We start from the raw sequence: 26,791 nt of genomic DNA on the forward strand, positions 1-26,791 counted from the left end.
CCAGGGATGACCTTGGGCTGACCTTCTGGGTCACAGAGCCCCAGCAAGCTACTGCCAAGGCATGAGTTCCTAGCCTCCTGGAGCTGAGCTCCTGGCTGCAGAGGGGAACCAGCTTGTTGTGGGAGCTGCAGGGTTTCACAGTGCAGCTCGGAAAGAACCGGGGTCTCACCGAGATTTTGTATTCACCCTGTGATTTGGGGCAAGATCCATAACCTCGGAGAGCTGCGACCTCCTCATCTGTGAGGGAGAGGTCACAAGGGCCATTGTGCCCTAGTTACAATCCCAGAAAGGGAGAGGAAGAGCAACTTGAATGCTCTCACTCACCTGCTTCTGGTTCGAGGGGTTTTATCATTTGGTTTGATCCTTACAGGGAGTTCTACTAGGTAGGCATTGTTAGCTCACTTTATAGAGGAAGAAAGTGAAGGTGCACTGGCTGAGGAGCACAAGGCTCATCATCCATCAGGAAGGGTGACGCGAGAGCCCAGATTCTGATTCTGCAGTGCTCCTATACCAAGCGTGTATAACAGTGTCAAGACGACGTGAGGTTGGGGAGGCAGTGAAGCTGAGTTCCTTTGCATGCTGGGCCTCAGCTACTCCAGGGGCCATGTGGTGGGGGTGGAGTTCAATTAGGGTGTACAGAAGATATACACAGATACACAGACGACAGACAGATAATGTATGTATATATCTGTGGTCCCAGACCCAGAACTCAGGGCCTGGGTGCTTCCCCTGAGCTTTTTTTGCTCAAGACTGGCACTCTATCCTTTGAGCTACAGCTCTACCTCCAGCTTTCTTTGGTGGTTAACTGGAGGTAAGAGTCTCACGGACATTCCTGCCTAGACTGGCTTCGAATCACAATCTTCAGATCTCAGTCTCCTGAGTAGCTAGGATTGCCTGTGAGTCACCTGGGCCTGGCCTGCTCTACCTTGTTCTTGATCTTCCTGACTATAACATGGTACCAAATGAGTCCAGTCCTTGCCTGCAACCTTTGCCTTCCATCTCCTGGCTTCTCCCGGAAACTCACCCATCTTCCTTTTCTCTGAATGGGGCCCGGGTCTGCCTTCTGGCCATGTGTTCAGGTAGTTAGGATGGTTTAAGAGTTGAGTTCTTGAGTCTGGGGTTCCCCCAGGCTGCCCTGAGGAGATATCATTGATATTCATCTGGCACTCTGGGGAAGAGTGGGAGGAAGATTAGCCTGGGAGACTGGGGAGCCTCTTCACCAAGCTCCATTGTTGTGTGTCATATGTAGATCCTCAGATTTGCCTTCCCTACCCAAGGTATTACTGTGAAAACCTCTGTTGAAGGAGTGTTCACCTTTGATAGTATACCTGTCCTTTGCTCTGAAGCAACTGTCAAGCACAGGCATTTAACTCACAGTTATCTTTTTTTCCATCAAGGGCCATACAGCCTGTATGTTACAGAACCAAGGTCAGAATCAGGATTTGATTCCCTGGTTCACTGTCTTGGCTGAAGCCTCATAGAATGTGAGAGTATTCATAAATGGCAAATTGCCAATCAGATGAGCTGATAGAAGTATTTGGAGAGAAATGGACACCTAAACCATACCACCATCTAGTTTCTTTGCACTAGCAGCAACAGCATTCTGGGGCTCTCTTACAGAGAGTGATCACTGGCATACAAGGGAGGTTCAATCCCTGACTGCCTGGACTTGAACCCAAGTTCCTTATGGTGCCACTTGGAACAAGTTTTGTATTCAGTGCTCTCATTTACAGAAGGAGACTGTAATAGTCTCCCTTCTAGGGTGGTCATGGGCTCAATAAGACATTCAGTGCAGAGACTTAGCACAATGCATGACACATAATAATAGTTCTGTGTTCATTGCTGTCAAGGTTAGTATGGTGATTAACAGGTGTCTATTGAATATACATTCTAGTTATTAAATCAACTCAAAGCTGAGCAGGTCTGACACACCGCTTCATTTCTGACACCCTTGACAAATGCGATCGTGGAGGGGAGACGCCCCCCAGATCACTTTGAATTTCAATGAGGGACTCCACCACACTTTATCTCTCCTTTGGTTCCCTCTTCCTGCCAATAGAATGGCTGAAGAACAGAGTGGAGGTCAGGACAGTTGTAATTTCAAAGGAGCAATAGAAAGGCGTTGTTTTCTTTCTTCTCTATTTTTCCTGCCACGGGAGGCCCCCAGCATAACCCAGTCTGTCTTCCAGCCCTTTCCTTTTCACCTCTCCCACCTCCCTCACCTCTTTACCATCCTCTCTTCCCATCTTTCTTGGCATTTAATTAGCGTGTTTCTTCCTTTGTCTGGCTTAGCCATCGACCTTCTGTCGTTGTTCAGCCTCTCCCTCCTCCTCTTTCTGTCCATGACCTCTCCAAGCAAGTTTCCCACGGAAAAATAAGTAAGACCCGGGAGGGCGGGAGAAATGGGATGAAGAGAGGGACTTGGGGGGTTGAGGGGGACACAAAAGTTTCTGTGAATTATTCAGACACGGGCAGGAGATTTCTAAAGGGGTAGAGGGCTGTGCACTGGAGTGTGGCAGTCGCCCCCCCCCCCCCCGGCCCTCTCCCTGAGTCCAGTTTCTCCATCTCCAGTTAGGCCTTGGTTGCCTTAGAGACAAGACCATTGTCCTGACTAAGGAGTCCTGGGTTGGTGCATAACTGAGACAAATACAGCCTAGGACCATGGTATCTGCTGGGAGTGTCTCTCTCCCTCCACCCTGCTTCCTACTACCTTACCAGCCCTTCTCTTTTCACAATTCTCTGTTTCATCAGTGGAAGTTAACACTTAAACCCTGCATTAGCTGGAAACGGCCCAACAAAATGGGGTGAGGAGGCATCTTCTGATTGATTAACAAATGGATAAGCCAGAGGACTTGGGCTGGGTAGAGTTGTCTTGAGGATGTGAGAAACAAGCCTGTCGTTGGGTTGCTGTTTTCTAGAAGAACAACTCAGGCATGTATAGCTGGGATCCCCATAGGAGATGATGGAGCCAGGAGAGGGATGGTACTTCCGGGTTTATTTATACAACCAAGCAACATGGGGAAAGGGTGGTCAGGTGTTATCAACTGGGAAGGTCTCAGTTCTGCCCAGCATTCACTCTGTGTTACCCTTGATACCTCAAAGACTCCAGAGAAAAACAAATGAACCAACCATCCCCACCTAGTATATTAAACCAGGAAATGGTGGAGTTGAAACCAATGTAGACACTTGAGAAATAGAAGTATAAACAGTAAAGGGTCCAGCAGCTTACAAAACATTTGACCTAAATCCTCACCAGACATTCCCCCCCCTCCCCCAGGAAGCTGCCTTTTACAGTATAGTCTGTCTACAGCTGGAGTAACTCTGCTCCTGGAAGGCAGGGAGGCTGGGCAGCTCTCCCAAAGGCACAAAGCAAGACAGGGCTGAGCTGAGTTCCCATGTCCCCAGACTTTTACAACTCCTTCCATTACACTCTTCTGTGTCCCAAGGCCTAGTGACATGCAGAGACCCACACTGCTCTTGTCAGGTAGGTTAATCCCACAGCCTCCCTGTGTTTTTTGCACGTCTGAAGTCCCACGGAGGCCTTCCCTTCCCTCTCTCCAGAATTTCCCCCACACCCTCACCATTCTTGGGCTGCTCTGGGGACGAGAGTATTTCCTGGTTGACCAAATTGGGTGTGGAAACCTGCCAGTCCAGTTTGTGGGAACAAAGGTGGCTTTTGTCACCCAGATCACAGTTATTTATCAGTTGGACTGGAGGCCTTCAGGTGGGAGGGAGAGAGAGAGGAAAAAAAAGGCAGGTGAAGCGCTGGTCAGTGCAGACTGCCCCCTGGTGGGGAGCCAAGAAACTGGTTACAGAAGGCTTGCTCCTCCCTTCCAGCCTCCCCAGATAGAGGCAGGGGAAACTGAGGCTCAGATAAGTGGACTAACTGCACCCAGAGCTGCTGGTAGGGTTGAGAATAAAATCTTATTTTCTCAATTGTTTGCATGTTCTTGATCCAAAGGAGATAGACCTTTGAGTGCAAAATTGAGTTCATTCCTCTTTTTTTTTTTGGTGGGGGGCGGGGGGGCTGATAGATCTTGTTTTAAATCCAGCTTCTCTTTCTGCACATCTTCAGATTTGCTTTATCTAGGGGACAATTTAAAGAGGAAAGTAGCCTTTGGTGACCTTTAGGGATTCAAACCTTCCAGCATCCTTCCAACTGTGTTGTCTGATCCCCAGAAAGGGACAAGGGACCTTGGTGGGCTCAGAATAGCTGAGAAAATTCCCTGCTAATGGGTATGTGTGAGGCAGGTGGACTTCACTGCTCAGCCTGGAAGTCCCATTGCAGCTCTGTCCTTGTGTGGCGGTGGGTTCATTCATTGCCCTCTCTGAGCTGCTGTAGGAGGGTAGGGTGTTTTAAGAGTGAGGTAAAGAATGTGTAGGTATTGTGAATCTGGAACCCTATTTTGTGGACTTCAGTCTTCAACTGTGTGACCTTAATCCTCTTGGTTTGACCTCAATGTCCTTGGCTATAAAATGGGTTAATAGTAATGCCTCATGCACGGGCCATTGAGTGGATTAAATGGGCTTACGTGTTTTGAGTTGTGAAGATTGTTTGTGGTTGTGTGTGTGTGAGTGATCCTAGCCCATAGATGAAGATGTCAAATTTGCCACTGTATCACTCAGATCTTCCAGCATAGTGTCAGACTCAGGAAGCATTTCTGAAATGGGCAAATCGTTCCTTTCCTCCCTCCTAGTTCCCAGCCTCACCCTTCCCCTGAAACAACTCTACTCACTTCTCAGGCTAGCTGGCTCCAAGAGGCATCTGTGACCAGATCCACTCGCCTCTCTACACCAGCTGTGGGAGCCTGGGTGGCAGAAGAGATGGCGCAAGACCCGGCCCCATGAGTGCCATATTTTCCCAGTCAGCACTGTGGGCGGCCTGGCCTTTCCCAGGCAGCTGTGCGGGCGCCTCTCCAGCCTGGCTCGAGTTCCTAGGGAGAGGACACAGAGAGGAGGAGGCTGTGCCTCTATTTATATGTGTCAGAGGCAAGGAGAAGTGACAGCTGTTCAAGCAGTGGTTTCCAAATGTGGAGGGGGATTGGCAACATCCTCACCCTCTCCAGAGCAGAGTCTTTTGTGTTCCACTAGTGCAGATTCTCATCTGAGCCCAGGGCTGTGCTTGTGGGTAGGGTGGCTCACGCCTGTAATACTAGCTACTCGGGAGGCTAAGATCTGAGGATTCAGCTTCAAAGCCAACCCAGGCAGGAAGTCCATGAGGCTCTTATCTCTGTTTAACCAGCAACATGCTGGAAGTAGAGCTGTGGCTCAAGTGGCAGAACCCAAGTCCTGAGTGAATAAACTAAGGGACAATATCTAGGCTTTGAGATCAAGCCCCAGTGCTCACACACACACACACACACACACCTCTGTTGCCTCTATTTTTTAATTTCTAAAATTGTTATCATAAAAGTGGTGTACAGAGGAGTTATAGTTATAAAAGTCAAGTAATGAGTGCATTTTTTTTGGACAATGTCACCCCTTCCCTTGCTCTCTCCCAGTCTTTCCCTCCCTCCCCCCACCCGGAAGTTGTATAGTTCCTTTTCAATACAGTGTCTAGTGAGTACCACAGCTGCATTTGCCTCTTTTTTTATTTTGAAGTAATGATTGAATGCTGGCTACTTCCAGGCTCCGAACAAAACATTAGTATTTGCCTTTAGACTTTAGATTCTAGAAGAGGAGATAAGCAGCAACAACTTATTTTTAAAAGACCAATAACTTCCATGAAGAAAAAAAAATTAGAGAGCTAGACAGCAAGAAGGTTTGGGACTTTAAGGGGAGGTGGAGGGGTGGGTGGCAGTGTTAATGAAGGTGCTGTCAGGAACCTCACGGGGTAGATGATATCTGAGCCAACTCTCAGGGAGCAAAGGAGCCACTGAGCTTTCCAGCTAGAGGGAGAAGGCACAGGGGCTCTGAGGCAGAAGGGTGCCTGCTATGTGGGTGCAGTGGGAGCTAAGTAAGAGATGAGTGTTCACAGGGGTATGGTGAGGCTATAGGGGTAAGGGAATTAGGATGAGGGTGTTAGGGGAGAGTGCAGAGCTGTAGAGATCTTGCTAGGACTTTGACCCTAAGTGAACTTCGTAGGAAGTGCTATAGTCTGCCTTGAAGAGGTTGCCTCCCACTGCTTTGTGAAGAACATGCAGTAACTTTCGGATGTTTTGACTGCACTTGCCATTAACCATAACTGCATCTCCTCTTTCTTCCCACAGAGTTCCTACTGTCCCCGTAAAAAACTTAAATGGGTCCAGTCCCGTTAACCCTGCCCTGGCAGGTAAGTGTTCTGCTCCTAGTAAAGATGCAAGCGGTGAGCAGGTATAAATAGGAGAGAAGATGAAGGTGAAGCAAAGAGGAGCTGTCAGGAATTGTTACAGTCAGAGTTTCAGGGGAGAACTGGTTGTTACAGCTGAGTGTGCTGTTTTCAGATGAGCAAGTAGAGAATCCATGAACTGGGAGGACTCTGGTGGAAAGGAGGAGAAGCAGTGGGTGGAGAGGGGGGATCTGCGGGGTGTGGAGAGTGCATTCTTCAGTCTACCCTCACCCGGTCCCACCCCTTCCAGGAATCACTGGGATCCTCATGAGTGCGGCTGGCCTGCCTGTGTGTCTCACCAGACCACCGAAGCTGGTCCTCCACCCGCCCCCTGTCAGCAAGAGTGAAATCAAGTCCATCCCAGGGGTTTCCAACACAAGCCGCAAGACCACTAAAAAGCAAGCCAAGAAAGGTACCCGCTTCTTCCTCCTCCTCTGAGGGGAATGGAGCCAAGAGTCAAAGACTTGGCTTCCAACCTGGGCTCCCACCATTAAGATGCTTACCCTCTGCACCTTTAAGGTCTGCACCTGCGCAGTGGGCTCCTCTAGCAGACTGTGATGATTAGGATTGTGTACAGAGGAGAGGGAGAAAACACAAATACGTAGCACAACAGCACTGAGGCATAGACATGTTAAGGATGGTGCAGAGAAGAGATGGCGTGTTCGAAGAGAAAGATCATATTGACAGCAGCACCAAAACACTGGCCTCATATCTTGACTTTATCCCTTGTTAGTTAGATGGCTACATAGAACATGGATTTCCTTATCTTTAGACTGGGGTAAAAATGTCCACAACACGTATTTAGCATGTATGTCCTGGGGTGTATCCATGACAGTTGGGGAGAAGACCCTGTCTTAGGTCCCCTTTTGAGCCTCCAGACTCTCAGACTCTCAATCGAGCCTTCCCTTCAGGAACTTCTTACCTGCACACATTCTAGAAGCTAAGAGGTTATTACTTGCACCTTCCAGAACCATCGGGCTCTCGCTCGTCAGCTTTATGGCTGGTCTTTTAATTGTTGCTAGAACTGGTTGCAAAATGAGTTTCTCATCCCTTCGAACCCTTGGTGGGTTTTTGTTTTTGTTTTTGGTAAAGTTTAAGTCAGGTCATGTGAATGTTAAATTCATCCCAGGACCTAGCTTAATGTAATAATAGTCTCTCAATTAATTGCAGCTTAATTCTTAAGAAAGAAACAGGACAGTGGGTGGGAGGTACCCGCATCTCAGCCTTTGGATGGGTCTGCTACATGATCCTCTTCGTCCAACTCTTGCCCTACTTTTCTACTCTATTAAAATTTCACTCCTTAAGTGAGTCCAATTGCCTCGTTCATAGTCCGACAGGAAGTGTCAGGATTTTACACTTTCTTACTCTTCCTGGTATTATTAATAGCACATGCTACCCTTATCTGGCAAAGTGCTTAAAGGGCTGCACATTTATGAGCTCATTAGTTGTCAAAGCCCAACTTGGAGTTAGATGCTCTCCATTTCCCTCATTTTACAGATAAAAAAAGAAGCTCTGTGAAGTTAAGAGAGTGAGTCAAGGTGTCACTGATCTCTTTTCCTCTGTGACTCTTTGAGTGCTGGTGTGACCCCATTTTCTGCCTTCAGGCAAGCCTGCATCCTGAGGCTCCAGCCCCTGAAGGATTCCCCAGATCACTGGAGCCTGTCGAGATGCAGCTGCTGCATTACATCTGTTGGCAGTGAGAGCATTGTCCAAAAGCCAGGAGCCCTTGGCCTGAGGCCCTAACTTTCTGACTACCTGTAAAGATAACCTTCGCCACCTATATTTTCATTCAAATTTGTTAAGCAGTTGCAGAATGAATTGCGCCCACTTCTCCTTTGAACATGGTTCTATCTCTCCTCTGTAGCGTACAGAGGACGAGAAAGCTAGTCAGTTCCTTCCTTCTGCCTTGGTGACCCCGTGATTATCCTGTGCCACAGGTAAAACCCCAGAGGAAGTACTGAAGAAGTATCTGCAGAAGGTCCGGCATCCACCAGAGGAGGTGAGTGCAAGAGGGCGAGGCAGAGTGGGCCTTCTCCATCCCCCACAAGCATGCCCTCTGTCCATTTTCTGCAAGACGTGGCAGGAGCTACTTTCTGAGCCTTGATTTATAAAGAACTGGTCAAGCTGAAACCCAGGCTCCAAGACCCCCAGTAAAGAACAGCAGCTGTGGTCTAGCCTCCCCCTGTCTATCAGAGCGTGAGTTAACCTTACACATCATAAATGACCATCTAGTTTTAAGAAAAAACACAGTATGTCAAGCCACACCAATTCTCACTTTCAAGTTGATACAGACTAGTGGTTCTCAGCCTAAAGGATTTTGCTCCTCAGAGTACATTTGGCCATGTCTGGAGGCAGTTGTCGTTGTGATGGCTGTTGATGAGAACTATGGTTATGATGGTTGTTGAGGAAGACTGTGGTTGTGGTGGTTGTTGAGGAGGACTGTGGTTGTGATGGTTGTTGAGGAGGATTTTGGTTATGATGGATGTTGAAGGGGACTATGGTTATGGTGGTTGTTGAGGAGGACTGTGGTTGTGATGGATGTTGAGACGGATGTGGTTGTGGTGGATGTTGAGGAGGACTGTGGTTGTGGTTGATGTTGAGGAGGACTGTGGTTGTGATGGTTGCTGAGGATTGTGTTTGTCATGGTTGTTGAGGATTGTGCTTGTGATAGTTGTTGAGGATTGTGGTTGTGATGGATGTCAGGGTCAAGGGAGGACAGACATATGGAAGAACTGGCACATATGGTATTCAGTGTACATATGTGAAAATGGAACCACATAAACGGAGGGTATGGATGGGATTGGGAGAGTAGGAGGAGAACAATAAAAGAGATGATATTGATCAAGACACATTATACTCATAAAGTGATTTGTTGAATTGAAACCCTTTAGAATGACAGGACTGGATGTGGTGGCTTTGTGCCTGTAATCCCAGTGACCTAGGAGGTAGAGGAGTGTGGTTTGAGGACAGCCCAGGGCCAGAAAAGAAAAGGTTAGTGAGTCCCCATCTCAACAAATAAACCAGGCATTGTCGAATGTGCCTATAATCCAGCTATGCAAGCAAGCCACGAGTACAAGGGTCACGGTCCAAAGCCAGCCCCCATCAAAAATGTGACTGTAACCAAAACAATTGGAACATATAATGGATGAGGGCGTGGTTCAAGAGTGCCTGCCTAAAAAGTGCAGGCTTGTTTTTAAACCCAATGCCACAAGAAAAGAAGGAAGAGGAGGAGAAAGAGGAGGGCGAAGAGGAGGAGAAAGAGGAGGGCGAAGACGAGCACAAGGATCAGGACAATACATCATCATCACCAAGAAGAGTGTAATGCGACTGATGAGCCCAGGTCAACACATTCCACTACCAGGAATTATATCAGAAATTTCCCTGTTTTGTACAGTAAGAAAAGAAACATTCCAAAAAAAAACACATACTCTCCAATTTTATGGGGCTGTCTGGAAAAGCAGGGAAACCACTCATCTGACCCATGCAGTCCTGTAGGAACCACCATTTGCTGACCACCCAGGCTGGGTGAGAGCTGATGGCCTCTCTGTTCTCCTTTCTCTGCCCCAGGACTGTACCATCTGCATGGAGCGCCTCACCGCCCCCTCGGGTTACAAGGGCCCACAGCCAACCGTCAAGCCTGACCTGGTGGGCAAGCTGTCCAGATGTGGACATGTCTACCACATCTACTGCCTGGTCGCCATGTACAACAATGGGAACAAGGTCAGTGCCACTGCCCCCAGGTGATCTGGGGAGTCTCACAGGCAACACAAAGTTGCAGGCTGAGCATCTTGGCTGTTCCCTGCAGGGCCTGTTTCCCCCAAATCACAGTGTTAATGAAGCCTGCCTTCCCTGGGTCCTGCTCTCGAGCTTCTTCTAGATGTAGCTTCGATGTAGCTTCTTCAAGCTACATTGGGTGCACTGGTCTGAGGGGGTAGACATCTCATCCATGGGGATTCTGAGGAGAGTAGCCTGCTGTCACAGCCCATGGCTGGGTGAAGTGGGTCCCCATCAGAGGAGAAGGTGTTCTCTCAACACAGCACTGGGCCTGGGGGAGGGGGGTTCACACTGGTGTGAATGGGCTCACATGGCCTTTCTTCAGACTAGTGATCTAAGGGCCTTACATTCGAATTCATTTTCCTCTGACAGCTTCAAAGTACTTCTTTCTTTATGTTTGCTTGCTTTTTTGTTTTCTTCTGTCATACTAGAGCTTGAACTCAGGGCCTAGGCCACTACCACTTGAGCCACAGCTCCACTTTTGGCCTTTTGCTAGTTAATTGGACTTTCCTGCTTTGGGCTGGCTTTGAATCTGAATTCTCGGATCTCAGCCTTCTGAGTAGCTAGGATGATAGTGTGAGCCACTGGCACCCAGCCTTAAAGCACTCCTGATTATCCTTCCAAAGGCTTTAAAGACTTGTGAACATCTACCTGGTAATCTCTCTCTCTCTCTCTCTCTCTCTCTCTCTCTCTCTCTCTGCCCTCAGTTCCCCCATGGAGAATGGGAGAGTTATTTGTGATGCTGCTTGACTCCATTAATTGACGTTGATCCTCATTCAGCTATCAGGGAAACTTACTAAGCGATGGTTCTCCCCTTGCAAAGTCTGAATTAGGTTCTTTCCACTACCCATCTCCATGAGCTTGAATCCTACTGATTTCTCTAGGCCAAGCTTGTATCACTGTCAAGTCTGTGATTTTCCTGATCTCCCTCTCAACTTTCCACTCATCAAAAAAAAATGTCTGTCTGGAATTGAGGGGCTGCTCTCAGGGTCTCTTGCTGTGGGGGAGAGGAAAGGCAAGAGAGGAAGCAGACCTGAGATGGGCTCTTGACTTAGGAGATTAAATGATGATGGGCAAGATTTTTTTGGACCCTTCAGAGATGCATTTGCCATCTGTGAAATGGAGATTTTAAAAAATAATAAGCTGGTATTATAAGCTGGTATATAAGCTGGTATTATAAGCTGGTATTATTATTATTATTCAAAATAATATCTCCTTTGTAGTATGGCTATATGTCCTCTTTTATCTTTACATAGCCTTTAGGGTTGATGTTCCCAAAGGACCAACTTTAGGACCTTTTTGAAAATTATTATTAATTTTCATCTTACAAAGCAGTTTATAGTTTATGAATATAATCCCCTTTGATCAATGTCACCACTATCAACATTTTCACCCATCCTTCCCAACCTACCTCTTCCCTGGCTTGTCTTAATTGTATAGGATATACATTGAATTCTTTCTTTCTTTTCTTTGTTTTTTTTTTGGTTGTTCATAGGGCTTGAAATTCAGGCCTGGACTCTGTCCCTGAGCTCCTCAGATTAAGGCTAGGCCTCTACCACTTTAAGCCACAGCACCACTTCCAGTTTTCTGGTGGTTCATTGGAGATATGAATTTCATGGACTTTCCTGCCTGGGGTGGCTTTCAACCATGATCTTCAGATCTCACCCTCCTGAGTAACTAGGATTACAGATGTGAGCCACTAGCACCTGGCTTGCCATTGAATTCATGACAGAATTCTCTTCTCCTCATTGGTCTACCCCTCTCCCCTTGACCCTTGGCCACTTTTTTCAAGTACCTGTTTCCTGATGTTTATTCCATTGGACTTTGCCTTTGCAACGCTGGGCTCTTTCTCAGTCTCCTAGTGATGGAGAGCGAAAGCCTTGGTCTTGCGCTCGGTCCTGGGCTGACAGCTTTTATTGGAACTTTGTATGTTCAGAGGTTATTTTGGATTCAGAGGAAGTTTCTGAGCTCATTCATTCAACTTTGGATGACTGAGTTCAAGAATGCCTAAGTAACTCTTTGCATTTATGTCTGACATGCTTCAGAAATGTTTCCTAAGGCACTCACTTTTGTTCTCCTTTGCGCTCATACTTTGAAGTGCATGTCTTTATTTTATCAAACAGACTCAGAGAGAATGGAGTGACTCACCAGAGGTCATGAAGAGAGTTAAAGCCACAACAGAGAATGGGACCCTGTGTTCAGAGAGAGTAGTTGCCCCAATAGGCCCTACTCCTTTCAATGAAGGGAAATGTCCCTAAATAGCTCTATGGAGCATTGTCTTCCTGAAGAGATGGGGATTGCAGAGAGAGCTTTGCTCCTCGCTTTCTACTGACCTTGCTCTAAGCCTTCTCAGGCTCTGTCCCCACACTCCTGTTTGTTTGTTGCTTTGTTTTTGTGAATCTGGGAACAGGGTTTGCTGTCTAGACTGTCTTGCCCACTCTCCATCTCACCAGGTTCTGCTGTGAAAACCACAACTCTACATCACTACCTCCAGAATACGTTAGTCACTTGTCATTGCTGTGAGACATAAAATATCTGAGAAAATAGCTTAGAAGGGGAAGGATTTATTTTTGCTCACAGTTCCAGAGACTTTAGTCTGTTATCAGGAAGGAGAGAGAGAAGGAAAGAGAAAGAACAGGACAGAGGGAGAGAGAAAAGCAGAGGGCAAAATATACCCTTCTAAGGCACATGGCCAGTAACCTTCAACAATCCCCAACTCCTACTTCTCCAGAACTTTCCAATAATACCATCGAATCATAAACTCCATCAATGGATATAGCCACTCATGAGGTCAGGGCCCTCGTGATCCAATCACTTCCCTAAAGCCCATCAGCCAGCATCCAATCCTTTAACACACAAGCCTGTGACTGGCATTCCAGACTGAAACCATGGCAACTTTGCTGGGGGGCCAAGCAGAGCAGATCCACTGGAGTTCTAGCCCTGGCTAGCATCAAGTCCTTTAATCTTACTGTGCCTGAGATCCCTTGTCTATAAAATGGGCTTGTAATCCCTTCTGTCGGGGCCTCTGAGGACCCCTCTCCTCACTTCTCCGGAGGAGATGCCCAAATGTTGGGGTCTCTAGGACCCCTTCCCCCCTATCTCCTGAGGGCATGCCTGAACCTCAAATTATAAAAGAAACTCTGCCCTACCCCTCATACTGGCAGAAGGAGTAAGGTGTGTCCTTACCGGACTGCTCTAAGCTGAAGTAGGATGCTGAAATCCCTTCCTCGGCCCCCCATAATGTGTCAGGAGCCGCAGGACAAAGATTTCGGGGAGACAATTAGGTGTTCCATGCTTCTCTCTCTCAGGGGAGGCGGGGAGAAGGATTTATTAAGGACAAAGGTGGGAATGGGAAGGACTTGGGCCATTGGCTAAGCCAGGCTGCCTATCAGGTGATGTCATGAAACTTCCTTTGCGGGCTGGACAACCCCTATCATGGTGGCACGCATGTGTTTGCCTCTCCCAGGGGCGGGGTCTTCTCTTCCGGTTGAGGCCGGAAGGTGGGAGGAGCTAGCTTTAACACTGTCCCAGGGCTGGGGGAAGGGCAGCGTCTTGGGAGCTCTTGTCGCCCTTCCTCCATTAAGGCCAAAACTGAGTGCCCAACACCCTTCCTAGTTAATATCAGAAGGTGAGGCCTCAATATGAAAAGAAGGAGAGAACTGTAGCACAAGATTTAAAACACAGCAGTTATTCCCTGTAGGTATTTGTGTAGAACTCATCACCCATGCTTGTAAGCCTGTAAATTTATAACTCTTCAAAGATTATTTTCCTAGAAGTATCTTCATTTATTCCAGTGCAGTGCCCAATGTATCTTTCTGGAGGAGCAGCCTCCAAACCTGTGCAGGTACTTGGTCTTTCCACAGACATCCTAAGTCTAACACTGAGAAATGCCACCTCTGGCCAAACGCTCTTGTGGTTTATCTTATTTAATTCTTCCACAACCCAAGGATACAGATACTATTATTATCCTTGTTCTTTAAGGAAACTGAGAAGGAGAAGGGATAAGTAATATATCCATGGCCACACAGCCAGTAAATGACAGAATTGAGAAATCCAGGAAATTTGACTTTAGACTTCAAACTATTATATTCTGCAGCCCTCCCTGCTCCCATCTATTCCAAGGGGTGGGGGGGCTGGTGTGGGGTCACACAGCTTTATTTTTAGAAAGCTTCCCTAGGTAATCACTATTCCTGGGTTCTTACTGTGTGTTCCTCTCATTTTGGAACTTGGTGGTTAAATTGTGATTCCTGATGCAGGCTTCCTGTCCTGCTTAGCTGATCTCCTCATTAGGAAACATCTCTTCTATGTTCCTTAGCCTGGAACATGGGTTATTTGCGGAATTTTGTTTTTCCCATTACTTTGGAGAAGGCAGAAACAGCCTAGGGAAAGGGTTTTGGGTGTATTATTCCGATGGGTACATCTCGTCCTTCTGCCCATGAACTTTGTGAGCTGGATAGGAGATGATCACTAAAACCCTCTTCCCCAATCTTGCTGTATTGGATTTGCCTCCTTAGGATGGTAGTCTACAGTGCCCGACCTGTAAGACCATTTATGGGGTGAAGACAGGCACCCAGCCTCCTGGAAAGATGGAGTACCACCTCATCCCCCACTCTTTGCCTGGCCATCCGGACTGCAAAACCATCCGGATTATCTACAGCATCCCCCCTGGCATTCAGGTGAGACCACCACCACAGACCTAGCTCGGATTGTGTGAAGGTGGACTGTTTGCAGGTGAAATGTTATGCGATGAAAAGTCTCTTTCCTACCCTTGCCTCCCTTCCATGGGTCCCAGCTGCTCCCACTCCCCCACACACACACACACACACACACACACACACACACACACACACACACACACCCTCCCTTTTCATCACTATTGTTCTTATTTTCTTACGTATCCTTCCAGGATTCTTTGTGCACAGGCAGCAGAGATTGCATCCACCCCTCCCATTTTTACACAAAGAGTGGCATTTTAAGTGCATTGTTTTGCACCCTGAATTTTTCAACGAACAATATAGTCTGTAGCTTTTCCCATGTCTGTATAGAAAGAGCTTCCTCATTCTTTCTTATGCCTGCATAATACACCTTTGTATAAATAACTCAGTTCAACCACCTCCCATTTGACACTAGTCTGTATTTTTCCAATCTTTTGTTATAACTATGCCATAATGAATAGCCTTGTACCCACACAAGTCTATCTGTACAATAATTTTCTAGAAGTGGAATTCTTTTTTAAATTATATTTTTACTATCTGTAAGTAGTTGTACAAAGGAATTACCATTCACCAAATCAGCTTATGAATACAGTGTATCTTGATGGATGTCACCCCTTTCCTTAGAAGTGGAATTCTTAGCTGAGCAAGTATTTATGCATGCATGGCTTTGCTTTTGGAATTTGAAAAGATGGTCCTGGGGAACAAATCTGAACACTATTCCTTCCCACGAGTGAAAGCAACCAAGTCCCTTCCTTCACACAGTAAAGCTTTCTCTGAAATTCTAAATATTCTAGGATGCAGCCTGGATTCATTTCTTTAGCATGTCTATTAGTCCAGCCTCTTTTATTCCCTCCTACTAGAATTCTACCATTTTAGTCTTTTATCTAACAAATACTTGAGGGTGGATTGTGGTCTAGGCACGTTCTTGGCACTAAATAAACAATGTATAAACCATGCAGGGCTTGATCTCTGAAAGCCACATTCTAGGGAGGCCGGGAGGTCATAAAGTAAACAAATAAATAAACAAGATAGTCCAAGTAGTGATGTGATGATGAGGAAATAAACAGGAAGGTAACCATTGAGAAACACATGATTGCTCCCTGTGGAGGGGGGGGGTGGGAGGAAGGACAACCAACTGGGAGAGAAAGATAAATAACTTGAGATAAATAACTTTCAGAAAGAAAGAACGAAAAAAAAAGCATATGTGTGCTGCAGATGCCCGAATGAGAGTTAGTATAAACAAAAGAAGACATAAGGCCTTCGACGTCCAATGAACCTGAGTTTCAGTTCCTGACTGAGTCATCGTTCACTGGAGACTTGGACAGCTGCCTTGCTCATGCGGAGCTTAATTTCTTCACATGTTTAGCTGGGAACTAAGAGGCAGGGCAGGGTGGGAGAGATCATCTTTGTATGTGTCCTGGAGTGCTCGACACAGTCCAAAGAAGCTTAGTACTTGGTGGCCTTCATTGTTTGAGGTTCCTCCTTGTCACAGTGAGGAGGACTTGGGTGCATCTGTCTGGAAGGTCAGAAGAGACATGGTGGGGGACAGCACTTGAAAGATGTGAAGGAGCCTTGAAAGATGCAAAGAAATGGAAGGGATTTTTATTTGGAAGATTAGAGAGAGAAAGTAAAAATGTGGAAGGGTAATGAGGAAAGATTTAAGGATCGAGGAGCTGGAGGGAGGAAGTATGACGGAAATGTAGGCGACCGATATGGAGAGGGGTTATAGTCACATCGGAGGAGGCCTTGAGCACTAGGACTGGGCGTGTGGAATTCACGTTGGCATTGAAGAGACCCTGAAGAGCAAGAGTATGATTGGGATTATGAAAGGTCATGTGATCGGGACTAGGCCTTGGGGGGGTCGGCGGGGGTTGGTCTGACAAAGACCTGAGATAAGAAAAGAGATGAGGAGTCCAGGGCAGCAGTCGAGGCTCCAATCAAGGGCTTGAATGAATTTTGTTAAATGGAACACTTCTAGGCTGTGTGTTGTTGGAAGCAAAATGGATTAAATCCCCCAAACCTACAACTAGTGAGAGCAATGGAGATGGATGAAAACAGGAAAATCTGGAGAAAGCGAGTAAAAGTAGAGTCTACTGGCATGCGCAAAGGTGAGGGTGGGGCATTCATTTAAGAGAGGTAACTGGGCCAAGCCTCCAAGGTGAAGGAGCGGAGATCCTACCCTGGGGTATGGAGATGTCTGCTGCCTCCATTCTGGGAATGCGTGTCGTGATGCAGACTTAACTGCTGAGTTCTGTGTCCCTCAGAACTCCAGGGGTCACATGAATTTGAGCTTCTGTGAGGCGTTGAGACCTTCAAGTACTGCTTCCACTGCAGAGAACACGTCCCTAGAGCAAAAGCTCTGGGCTGCACTGAGGCAGAGTCGTGACCGCTCTCCCTGGCAACCAGCCCAGAATACACAGCCTGGCTGGGTCAGAGCCAGGCAGAGGTTTTTTTTTTTTTTTCCAAATTTTTATTATCAAACTGATGTACAGAGAGGTTACAGTTTCATACATTAGGCATTGGATACATTACTTGTACTGTTTGTTACCTCGTCCCTCATACCCGCCTCCCCCCACCCCTCACCCCCTTTCCCATTCCCCCCATGAGGTGTTCCATTCACTTAGACCTAACAGTTTTGCAAGTATTGCTTTTGTAGTTGTTTTTCTTTTTTTACCCTGAGTCTCTCAATTTTGGTATTCCCTTTCAGTTTCCTACTTCTAATACCAGTATACATGGTTTCCAATATACTCAGATAATGTTACAGAGATAGTGTAGGTACAGCCACAGGAAGGTGATACAAGAACATCATCTATAATAGATGCTACAGATACACATGGTACGTTGAAAGTAATTACAACTGTGATATAACAATTGTTTCCATAACATGGAGTTCATTTCACTTAGCATCATCTTATGTGATCATAAGGGTATAGCTATTGGGCTCTTGTGATCCTCTGCTGTAACTTGCCTAAACCTGTACTAATTACTCCCAATAAGGGAGACCATAGAGTCCATGTTTCTTTGGGTCTGGCTTACTTCACTTAGTATAATTTTTCTAAGTCCTTCCATTTCCTTACAAATGGGGCAATGTCATTCTTCCTGATAGAGGCATAAAATTCCATTGTGTATATGTACCAGATTTTCCTGATCCATTCGTCTACTGAGGGACATCTGGGTTGGTTCCAGATTCTCGCTATGACAAATTGTGCTGTGATGAACATTGTTGTGCTGGTGGCTTTACTGTGAATTTGTTTGTGGCCTTTTGGGTAAATACCCAAAAGTGGGGCTGCTGGGTCATAGGGGAGTTCTATATTTAGCCTTATGAGGAATCTCCATACTGCTTGCCAGAGTGGCTGAACCAGTTTACATTCCCACCAACAATGAAGTAGGGTTCCCTTTTGGCCACATCCCCTCCAACAATTGTTATTGTTAGTTTTCTTGATATATGACATTCTTACTGGGGTGAGATGGAATCTCAATGTTGTTTTGATTTGCATTTCTTTTATGGCCAGTGATGTAGAGCACTTTTTCATATGTCTCTTGGCCATTCTCATTTCCTCATCAGAGAAGTCTCTTTGTAATTCTTTAGCCCACTTGATGAGGGGGCTATTGGTTCTTTGCAGTTTTGTTTTGGAAGAAGGTAATTTTTTTAGTTCTGCATATATTTTAGATATGAGGCCTTTGTCCGTTGAATGGCCGGTAAAGATCTTCTCCCAGTCTGTGGGCTTTCTGTTTATCTTGCAAGCTATGTCCTTTGCTGTGCAGAAGCTCTGCAGTTTGATGCAGTCCCATTTGTCCAACCTTTCTTTGATTTGTAGCCTTTCTGGGTCTTTGTTAAGGAAGTTCCGTCCTGCGCCAGGGAGCCCAAGTGTTTCTCCTACTCCTTTTAGTGTTTTCAGGGTGTCTGTTTTGATTTCGAGGTCTTTAATCCATTTGGAATTGAGTTTGGTGCAAGGTGATATATAAGGATCTAGTTTTAGTTTGTTGCATGTGTTGAACCAGCTTTGCCAGCACCATTTGTTAAAGAGATATCTTTCTTCCAAGCTATTGTTTTAGATCCTTTAACAAAGATTAAGTAGGCATAGTTCTGTGGGTTCATTTCTGGGTCTTCAATTCTGTTCCATTGGTCTTCAGGTCTGTTCCGGTGCCAATACCAGGCTGTTTTTATTACTACAGCTTTATAATACAGCTTGAAGTTGGGTATGTAATTCCTCCAGCACTGTTCTTTCTGCTTAGGATTGTTTTTGCTATTCTAGGTCTTTTATTGTTCCATATGAATTTCTGGATTGCTTCCTCTATTTCATTAAAAAATGGTGTTGGGATATTAATGGGTATTGCATTGTATTTGTAGATAGCCAGGCAGAGTTTTTGAGTTGGATACATTACCACAGACACCCCAAAGAGGACAGAAGCAGTTGAAGCCATGGCCTGACTTGGGCCCTCACTGAGGCAGCTTGACTTAGCAACAGCTCTGCCCATGGCCATGTTGAACCAACTGCTGTGATTCCTCAGTCAGATCCCGTGTCTCCAAAAAGATATCGCTTCTTTGAGCTTCTCCACTCTCAGACTGCCCCTCCCCTTGCATTTATCCTGTTCATTCAGGAGGTCAAATTATAAGCAATCTTGAGCAGTAGGACTCAAAAAGAATCCAAGCCATAGTTGTTGTTGTTGTTTTCACTAACTTCAGGCCATTTTGCACAAGAGAAAATGAAAATGCTGTGTGCCCTGGGAGGTTTTGCCATTCATTCGTTCAGCCAGGGTGCATTTGCTGATCACCTGTGTGACAGTTTGTGCTGGAGTGACATTGTAGTGGTTGTATCTGTAAGGATTTTTTTTTTCAAAAACAGATTTCTATCTCTGCAGAGTCAAGTGTGCTCAGACATGACAGACATTTGTGTGGGTGGAAAATATATGGCAGGAACTGAAACTCTATAGCTTTTCATGAGCTGCTAACAGGGGTCAAGGGAATCATGGTGGTCCCTGGCTAGGAATTCTGGTGTCTTGGTCTGCTATGCGTTGTTATAAAAGAATACCTGAAGTTGGGTGATTTATTTTTTAAAATAGGGATTTAATGGGAGGAAGATGGAGAAATAAAGAGAGGGAAGGAGGGTGCATGTGGTCAGAATCCTCAATATACAAACATGAAAATAGAACAAGAAAACATGAATGAGACTGGCATGGGACATGGGAAGTGGGAAGCAGGACGAACAAAGGAGGAGGTGACTTTAATCAAGATGTGTTATCTACATCAATGGATAGGGGAAAATGAAAACCCCTGTACAACTATTTGAAGATAATTTTGTTTTAAATAAGTTAAGGTTTAGGTGGCTCATGGTTCTGAAGTTCAAAATCAGCAGTTCTTTCTGGTAGCATTTGGCCAGGACTTCATGCTGCCTCAACTCACGGCAGAGAGCAAAGAAGGCAGCCTCACTTGCTAGCAACATGCTTTTGCAGTAACTGGTAAGCTACTCTCTTGGAAGCAAGCTGGAAACATCTGTTAGGGCATTAATCCCTCTGGACAAGCTCGTTTTTCCCGTTATAGATGCCATGTAGCTAGCTCCAGTGGCAGTGTAATGCCAACAAGAGTTTCAAACCAGATCCCAAACCACAGATCTGGGTCCCAACTCCGTTCTGCATCCGAGTCTTTCCCATTCAGTGGCTTGACCCTACTTGTTTAATAGGGTGTTGAGTGAAGATAGGTGAAATGTTGTTGGAAGATTTTTTAGTCCTGAATTACACAATCCATATTGACCGCAAGCAGACAAATAAAAACCCATGAGGACAAAGGAGGAAACACACAGGAATTGTTCCGGAATATTCTGATGGCACAGCTCAGAGCTCAGAGTCGCTTTGTGGTTTGGGGTAGTTCGGAGGTGAGAAGCTGAGCATGTGACTTAGGAACTAGAAGCTTCATTTTTGGCAAAGCCATGAAGATTGTGGAAGCTATCTGACTTCTCTGGGATGTAGTTTTTCCTCACTTGGGAAACAGTGAAGGGTGTTGATGGCAAAGGTGATGTTAAAAACAAAAAAACAAAACAGCCTTTCTCTTCAAGCTCTTCCTGTGCACCCTTCACGAAGGTTACCAGGGAAGCATGTCAAATATGTCCCATTGTTATTAACAAAGAGTTGAGAAGCAGAAACCCAGCTAATCCAACTGGGTCATAGCATTGCTCTTCCAATCCCAGCTCTAAGGGTCTATGCATGTGTAAGAAGTGCTTCCCTTACTTTAGGGTCACTATCTAGACTCTTGTCACTGTTTTTATTATCATGGTAATTTAATTAACTCCAGATTATACTTCTCTTTGCAGATATCTGTCAAGCAATGATCAATAGATCATTAGATCAATAAAATAAAATCAATAGATTTTATTTTTTGTCAGTCATGGGGTTTGAACTCAGAGCCTGGCTACCTCTCGGGTTGTTTTTATTTTTTCCCTCAAGGCTAACACTGTACCATATTGAGACACAGCTCCACTTCCAGTGTTTAGGTGGTTAACTGGAGATAAGAGTCTCAAGGACTTTCCTTCCCCGGGCTGGCTTTGAACCACACTTCTCAGATCTCAGCCTCCTGAGTCAAACATTTATTTTTAAAATGCCCTTTGTTTTCTTTCTGCTTTCAGGGTCCAGAACATCCAAATCCTGGAAAGAGTTTCAGCGCCCGTGGTTTCCCACGACACTGTTACCTTCCCGACAGCGAGAAGGGGAGAAAAGTAAGAGCAGATGTTTCCGTCTGTAGAACTGGGGGATTTCATCTTTGGTTGGTGTGTGAAGTTTCACTTCCTAAAATGCACAGACCAGAGACAACCAGGCCTTTTTTAACTCTGGATACACATGGTAATAAGGTCATATCTGAGTCATATGTCCTTGATATCTGAGTCAAGGTCATATCTACCCCATATGTGGGGTGGATATAATGAGAACATTTTTATTAGTGAGGCATGGCCTCTCTCTCTCTCTCTCTCTCTCTCTCTCTCTCTCTCTCTCTGTCTGTCTGTCTGCCTTTTTCAGATGTTATTGATGATAAATTCATCTATTTTAGGATCCCTTGTCTAGAGCCCTGCTGCGTAAAGGACCATGCTAGAAACACAGCATAACCTCTAAGAGCTTAATAGAAATTCAGAACTAGAACCTACCCCATCTTAACAAGATCCCCAGCTCATCTTGTTCTATATGAAAGTGTGAGAAGCACTGTTCTGGGGTGACCATCTTAATTAGCTGGAGATTATTTTATTTTTATGTACTTTCGTATTCTTGGACTTATTCCAAAAACAGCAGAGGGAGTAATCATCGGGTGTCTGGATTCCTAGTAATTCATAATCAGGCTTCAGTGAGCTCTAATTAGAATAGATCCTAATTAGGTTCTACGAACTCTAATTAGAGTAAAAATTTCCATATTTGTCTTTCTGTGTGGATCGGGACAAAAAAAAAAAAATCCCAAAAGCTATTGGTTTCTCAGAGTCTCTTCTGATCCCAAGAGCGAAAAGACTAAACCACACTGCTATGGTTTAGTCCGTTTTCCTCTCCACATTTTTAGTTTCCATGCACTTTGCATGTCAGTGGTGAATGTTGTGGCTATGGGTCACAGTCTTATACTCTTATTTGTGTTGTTACAACAAAATACCCCAGGCTGGCTGACTTACAAACAACAGAAATTTATTTCTCACAGTTCTGGAGTCTGGGAAGTTCAAGATCAAGGCTGTGGCCGATTTGGCGTCTGGCAAGGGTCCACTTCCTGTTCCTAGACAAAGCCTTCTTTTTAATGACCTCCCATGGAGCAAGGGGTCTCTCCCGGCTGGCCAGCCGTCTTTCATAAGAGCACTAATCCCATTCATCAAGATTTATTCCCATGACCTAATCACTCTGGATAGCGCCCACCTCCTAATATTGTCTGTCATCTTGGGAGAAGAATTTCAGCATAGGAATTTAGAGGGTCCATGTCCTTCCTGTGGAAGGGGGGAGAGAAAACCAAGACAGAATCCAAGGGGTCATGTGTCATCCCATGTAGGCTTCTGGAAGCTTCTTACTTTCATTCTCATTGGGTAGGCCCCATAAAGTCACGGACCTATCAGGAAGGGCTAAGGTGGTAAAATATTATCAGGAAGACATTTAGGTCTCATGACAAGAGGTAGGGGTATGTTTCCCCCTTCTCTGATAGTTTAGAACAATGAGAGAATCATCCACCATACCGTGAAGATGTGCCAATAAAAGGTCCTGAGATAAGTAGCTAGGACTAGGCCTCATGCATTTTTCCTTGAAGAGTCATTTTTCTGTGCCTCAACTAGAGATCAGAATCCCAGCTGTTTGCTAAACTTCTCCACTACATAGTTTACTATAATGCTGGAATTGTGTTGCCAAGGCTTGTTCTTTTTCCTTCCTCTTTATTTTATATTGTTGTTGTTATTATTATTATTATTATTATTATTATCAGTCCTGAGGCTTGAACTGTGGGCCTGGACGCTATCTCTGAGTTCCTTTGCTAGAGGCTTAGCACTCTATCACTTGAGCCATAGCGCCACTTCTGGCTTTTTCTGTGATTTAATTGAAGAGTCTCATAGACTTTCCTGCCTGGGCTTGCTTCGAGCCATGACCCTCAGATCTCAGCCTCCTGAGTAGCTAGGATTACAGGCATGAGCCACTGGTGCCCAGCTAGCCTTCCTCTTTATATTAAAGACATTTTCCAAATATGAGGGAGACAGACTAGGCCTCGTCATAATCTTGTACAGGCAGTCTTATCTGCCGTGTGCATATGGCTCATTCCTCTTTAGTCTGATTTCCAAACAACTTGGTTTTTTTTTTTTTTATTCTTCCCCCTCACTTACTGAATTCTTCATCATCCACTTGCTACCAGATCAGTCACCCCAAATCCTGGTTTCTGGCATCAAGCTCCTTTCTTAAAGAAAAATGAAATTTGAAAGTAACAAACAATGGAGCTGAGCGCCGGTGCTTCACACCTATAATTCTAGCTACTCAGGAGGCTAAGAAGTGGGAATCCTGATTCAAAGACAGCCTTGGGCAAGAAAGTATGCCAGACTTTTATCTCCAAGTAATGCTCAAAAGCCAGAAGTATAGCCGTGATTCAAGTGATAGAGCACTACTAGCCTTGAGTGAAAAGCTAAGGAAAGAATAATGCCCAGGCCCTGAAATCAAGGCCAAATACTAGCACTTACACACAGAGGAAGAAATAAACCATGATTTTGATAATTTTCTCTTTTTCTTCCCCAAATACCATCTTCTCCACTTGACCTAGAAGGCCTACAAATGTGGCTCTGAACTTTGCTCTCTCACCAATGGTCTTTAGTGAGATCTCTGTGGTCCTTGTCTAGCTGTTGCAGGACCCTGACTGGCTTTGCAGCAGAGGGAGGGAGGCAGCAACATGTGGGCTTTTTTGGTGGCTTTTGGGTTGGCTTCTGGGTTGGCTTGAATTCCGGACCCGTTTCTGCCATGTACCATCTATAGAAATTGGCAAAATGTTGCAGGTTCTTAAGACTATAACCTATACATAGTGCTGGGAATTTCTCTCTGCGTGGACTGAATGTTGTAGGAATGAAGTGAAAGCAGCATTTGTAACATGCTAACATGCCCTGTGCTGATGGCGCTTGTAAATATACAAGCCTTGGGTTTATGTTTATTTACCATGTTGACACATCCTTTCCTATTGATTTACCTCAGATCCTCCCTCGGCGTCTCTCTCTAAATCTACACTGACCTTTATCCGAGCTGGATAGTCAAGCAGCGTCCGGAGGCCAAGCTCTTTCCATCCCACACTATAAGAATAGGACATCGTTTCTGTTTGTTTGTCTTCTGGGCTTCTACTTTCCATTTTCAGAAAGGGGATCGTGAGAGTATCTGTCTCACCCAGTCTTTGTAATCACCGCATGACTAAATGCCTTGCATTTAGTAAGTAACCACTCAGGAAATGCTATCTCATATTTTTTTTATCTAGCGTGATTATTCTGCCACCGCTCTGCTATTACAACACCCAGTCAGTAGCATAGTTGCAATAGTTTCATTTTGAACCAAAGGAATTTTTCTCAGCTGCTTTCTTCATGCTGCACACTGCTCTGAACAAGACTTGGAACAGAGCCTTAGAGAGGAATGTTTCTCAGACAAGATTTTGTGATTTAGCAAAACAGAAAATTATGTGAGCCTCATTACTTTCTCTGGGTCTTGGTCCCTCCACTTGTGAAATTGGGACAATAGTAGTGCCAGACATGTGCCCTCCTCCAAGTGTGCTTGTAAGGAACAATGAAGAAATAAGCATAAAAAATATATATATTAGTCCCAAGAAGCTCAAAGTGCTAGATGATGTCACTAGAGATGTACTGTACATCAAACTTAAGCCGTCAGTAAATAAATTGCATTTTGCAATAGTGGTAGTGAAGCGTAGAGATTCCGAAGTTTGTCAGATCATAAGTACCCTCTATTCTTTGATCCTGCACTTTAAAATGCATCTTTTGCCAGGCACTGTGGCTCATGCTTGTAATCCTAGCTACTCAGGAGGCTGAGATATGAGGATCGTGGCTTGAAGCCAGTCCAGAAAGGAAACTCTGTGAGACTCTTATCTCTAATTAACCACTCAAAAACTACAAGTGGTACTGTGGCTCAAGGTAGTAAAGCACTAGCCTTGAGCAAAAAAGCTCAGGGACAGCACTCAGGCCCTGAGTTCAAGCCCCATGATGGACAAAAGAAGAAAGTATCTCTTATGTTTGTAGCTTATACTGTGAAGTAGTGTGATCCATAAACTAGTATGAAAATGCATTTTACATAGTGTTCTACAAGATGTTTGTAATCTTTGAGGCACAGTATATGATCACTATTTTTTTTTTTTTTTTTTTTTTGGCCAGTCCTGGGCCTTGGACTCCGGGGCTGAGCACTGTCCCTGGCTTCTTCCCGCTCAAGGCTAGCACTCCGCCACTTGAGCCACAGCGCCAATTCTGGCCGTTTTCTGTATATGTGGTGCTGGGGAATCGAACCTAGGGCCTCGTGTATCCGAGGCAGGCACTCTTGCCACTAGGCTATATCCCCAGCCCATGATCACTATTTTTTAAACAGGGAATTAATGAGATGCTTGAATTCACACAAGGTCACACAGTTAGTCATTCGTTCATAGAGCTGAGACTTGCCCTTTTACTCCCTGATTCCAAATTCCAATCTTTCTCTCCCACTGGGTTGCTTTAGACATGGGTGGGTGCTTGAGGAAGGAGTGGGGCCCTTGGGACAGCTCTCCTATCCAAGAGATAATTGTCTGACCAACAGTGAATGCCTGCCTTTGTTTCCCTATCTTGGTCCCACTAGGTTCTGAAGCTGCTGCTTGTGGCCTGGGATCGCCGCCTCATCTTTGCCATCGGAACGTCCAGTACTACGGGCGAGTCAGACACTGTCATTTGGAATGAGGTGCACCACAAGACAGAGTTCGGCTCTAATCTCACCGGCCACGGCTACCCAGATGCCAACTACCTGGATAACGTGCTGGCTGAGTTGGCAGCCCAGGGCATCTCGGAGGACAGCACTTCCCAGGAGAAGGATTGAGGCTGGGGAGGGGGGTGCTCACAAGGTTCCTGGGGGACCTGCAGGACAGGAAGTAGGGAGAGTCGAGGTAGAAGTTGTTGCCACGCCTTCCCGATGCCCTCATCTACCCTTTTGCCCTGTGTCCATCCTTCATCCCTCCGGGCCACAGGGGTACCCAGATCGGCAAAGGTGATGCCATTCATAAATTTCATCCACCAGACAGGGGACACAGGATAAAGACCATCCTTCATCTGGCCCCGTGGAGTTTTCCGGTGCTGGGTAGGCAAGAACTCTTCCCCCACCCTTCCCCAAGTAGGGGGACACGGTCAGCACATTGAAGGGGTGGAGGGTATCCATGGGCATTCCATACCTTGGCCTCGTGAAACTGAAGCTCCTTGCCTCAGCCAGCTTCTTGCTGTTCCCTCTCTGCTTTGAAAGTGGAGTTTCCACCTCTCCCTCCTCCTCAGGAGGCAGGGAGAGCCACTGT

The 26,791-nt window shown here is 45.7% G+C and overlaps 1 protein-coding gene across 2 annotated transcripts in view; it reads left to right on the plus strand.

Annotated features, from left to right (window-relative positions):
- Window positions 1-26,791, plus strand: part of Dtx4 (deltex E3 ubiquitin ligase 4) — a 51,272-nt gene extending 24,481 nt beyond the window's left edge. For both annotated transcript variants that reach the window (XM_048360036.1, XM_048360035.1), the window contains exons 3-9: window positions 6,210-6,271; window positions 6,558-6,719; window positions 8,245-8,306; window positions 9,875-10,027; window positions 14,596-14,757; window positions 21,417-21,506; window positions 26,092-26,791. In XM_048360036.1, the coding sequence (XP_048215993.1) occupies window positions 6,210-6,271; window positions 6,558-6,719; window positions 8,245-8,306; window positions 9,875-10,027; window positions 14,596-14,757; window positions 21,417-21,506; window positions 26,092-26,325 (925 nt within the window). In that variant the 3' untranslated portion in view covers window positions 26,326-26,791. The remainder of the gene's footprint in view (window positions 1-6,209; window positions 6,272-6,557; window positions 6,720-8,244; window positions 8,307-9,874; window positions 10,028-14,595; window positions 14,758-21,416; window positions 21,507-26,091) is intronic.

The sequence above is a fragment of the Perognathus longimembris genome, chromosome 13, assembly GCF_023159225.1.
Source record: "Perognathus longimembris pacificus isolate PPM17 chromosome 13, ASM2315922v1, whole genome shotgun sequence".
Classification (NCBI taxonomy): Eukaryota; Metazoa; Chordata; class Mammalia; order Rodentia; family Heteromyidae; genus Perognathus; species Perognathus longimembris.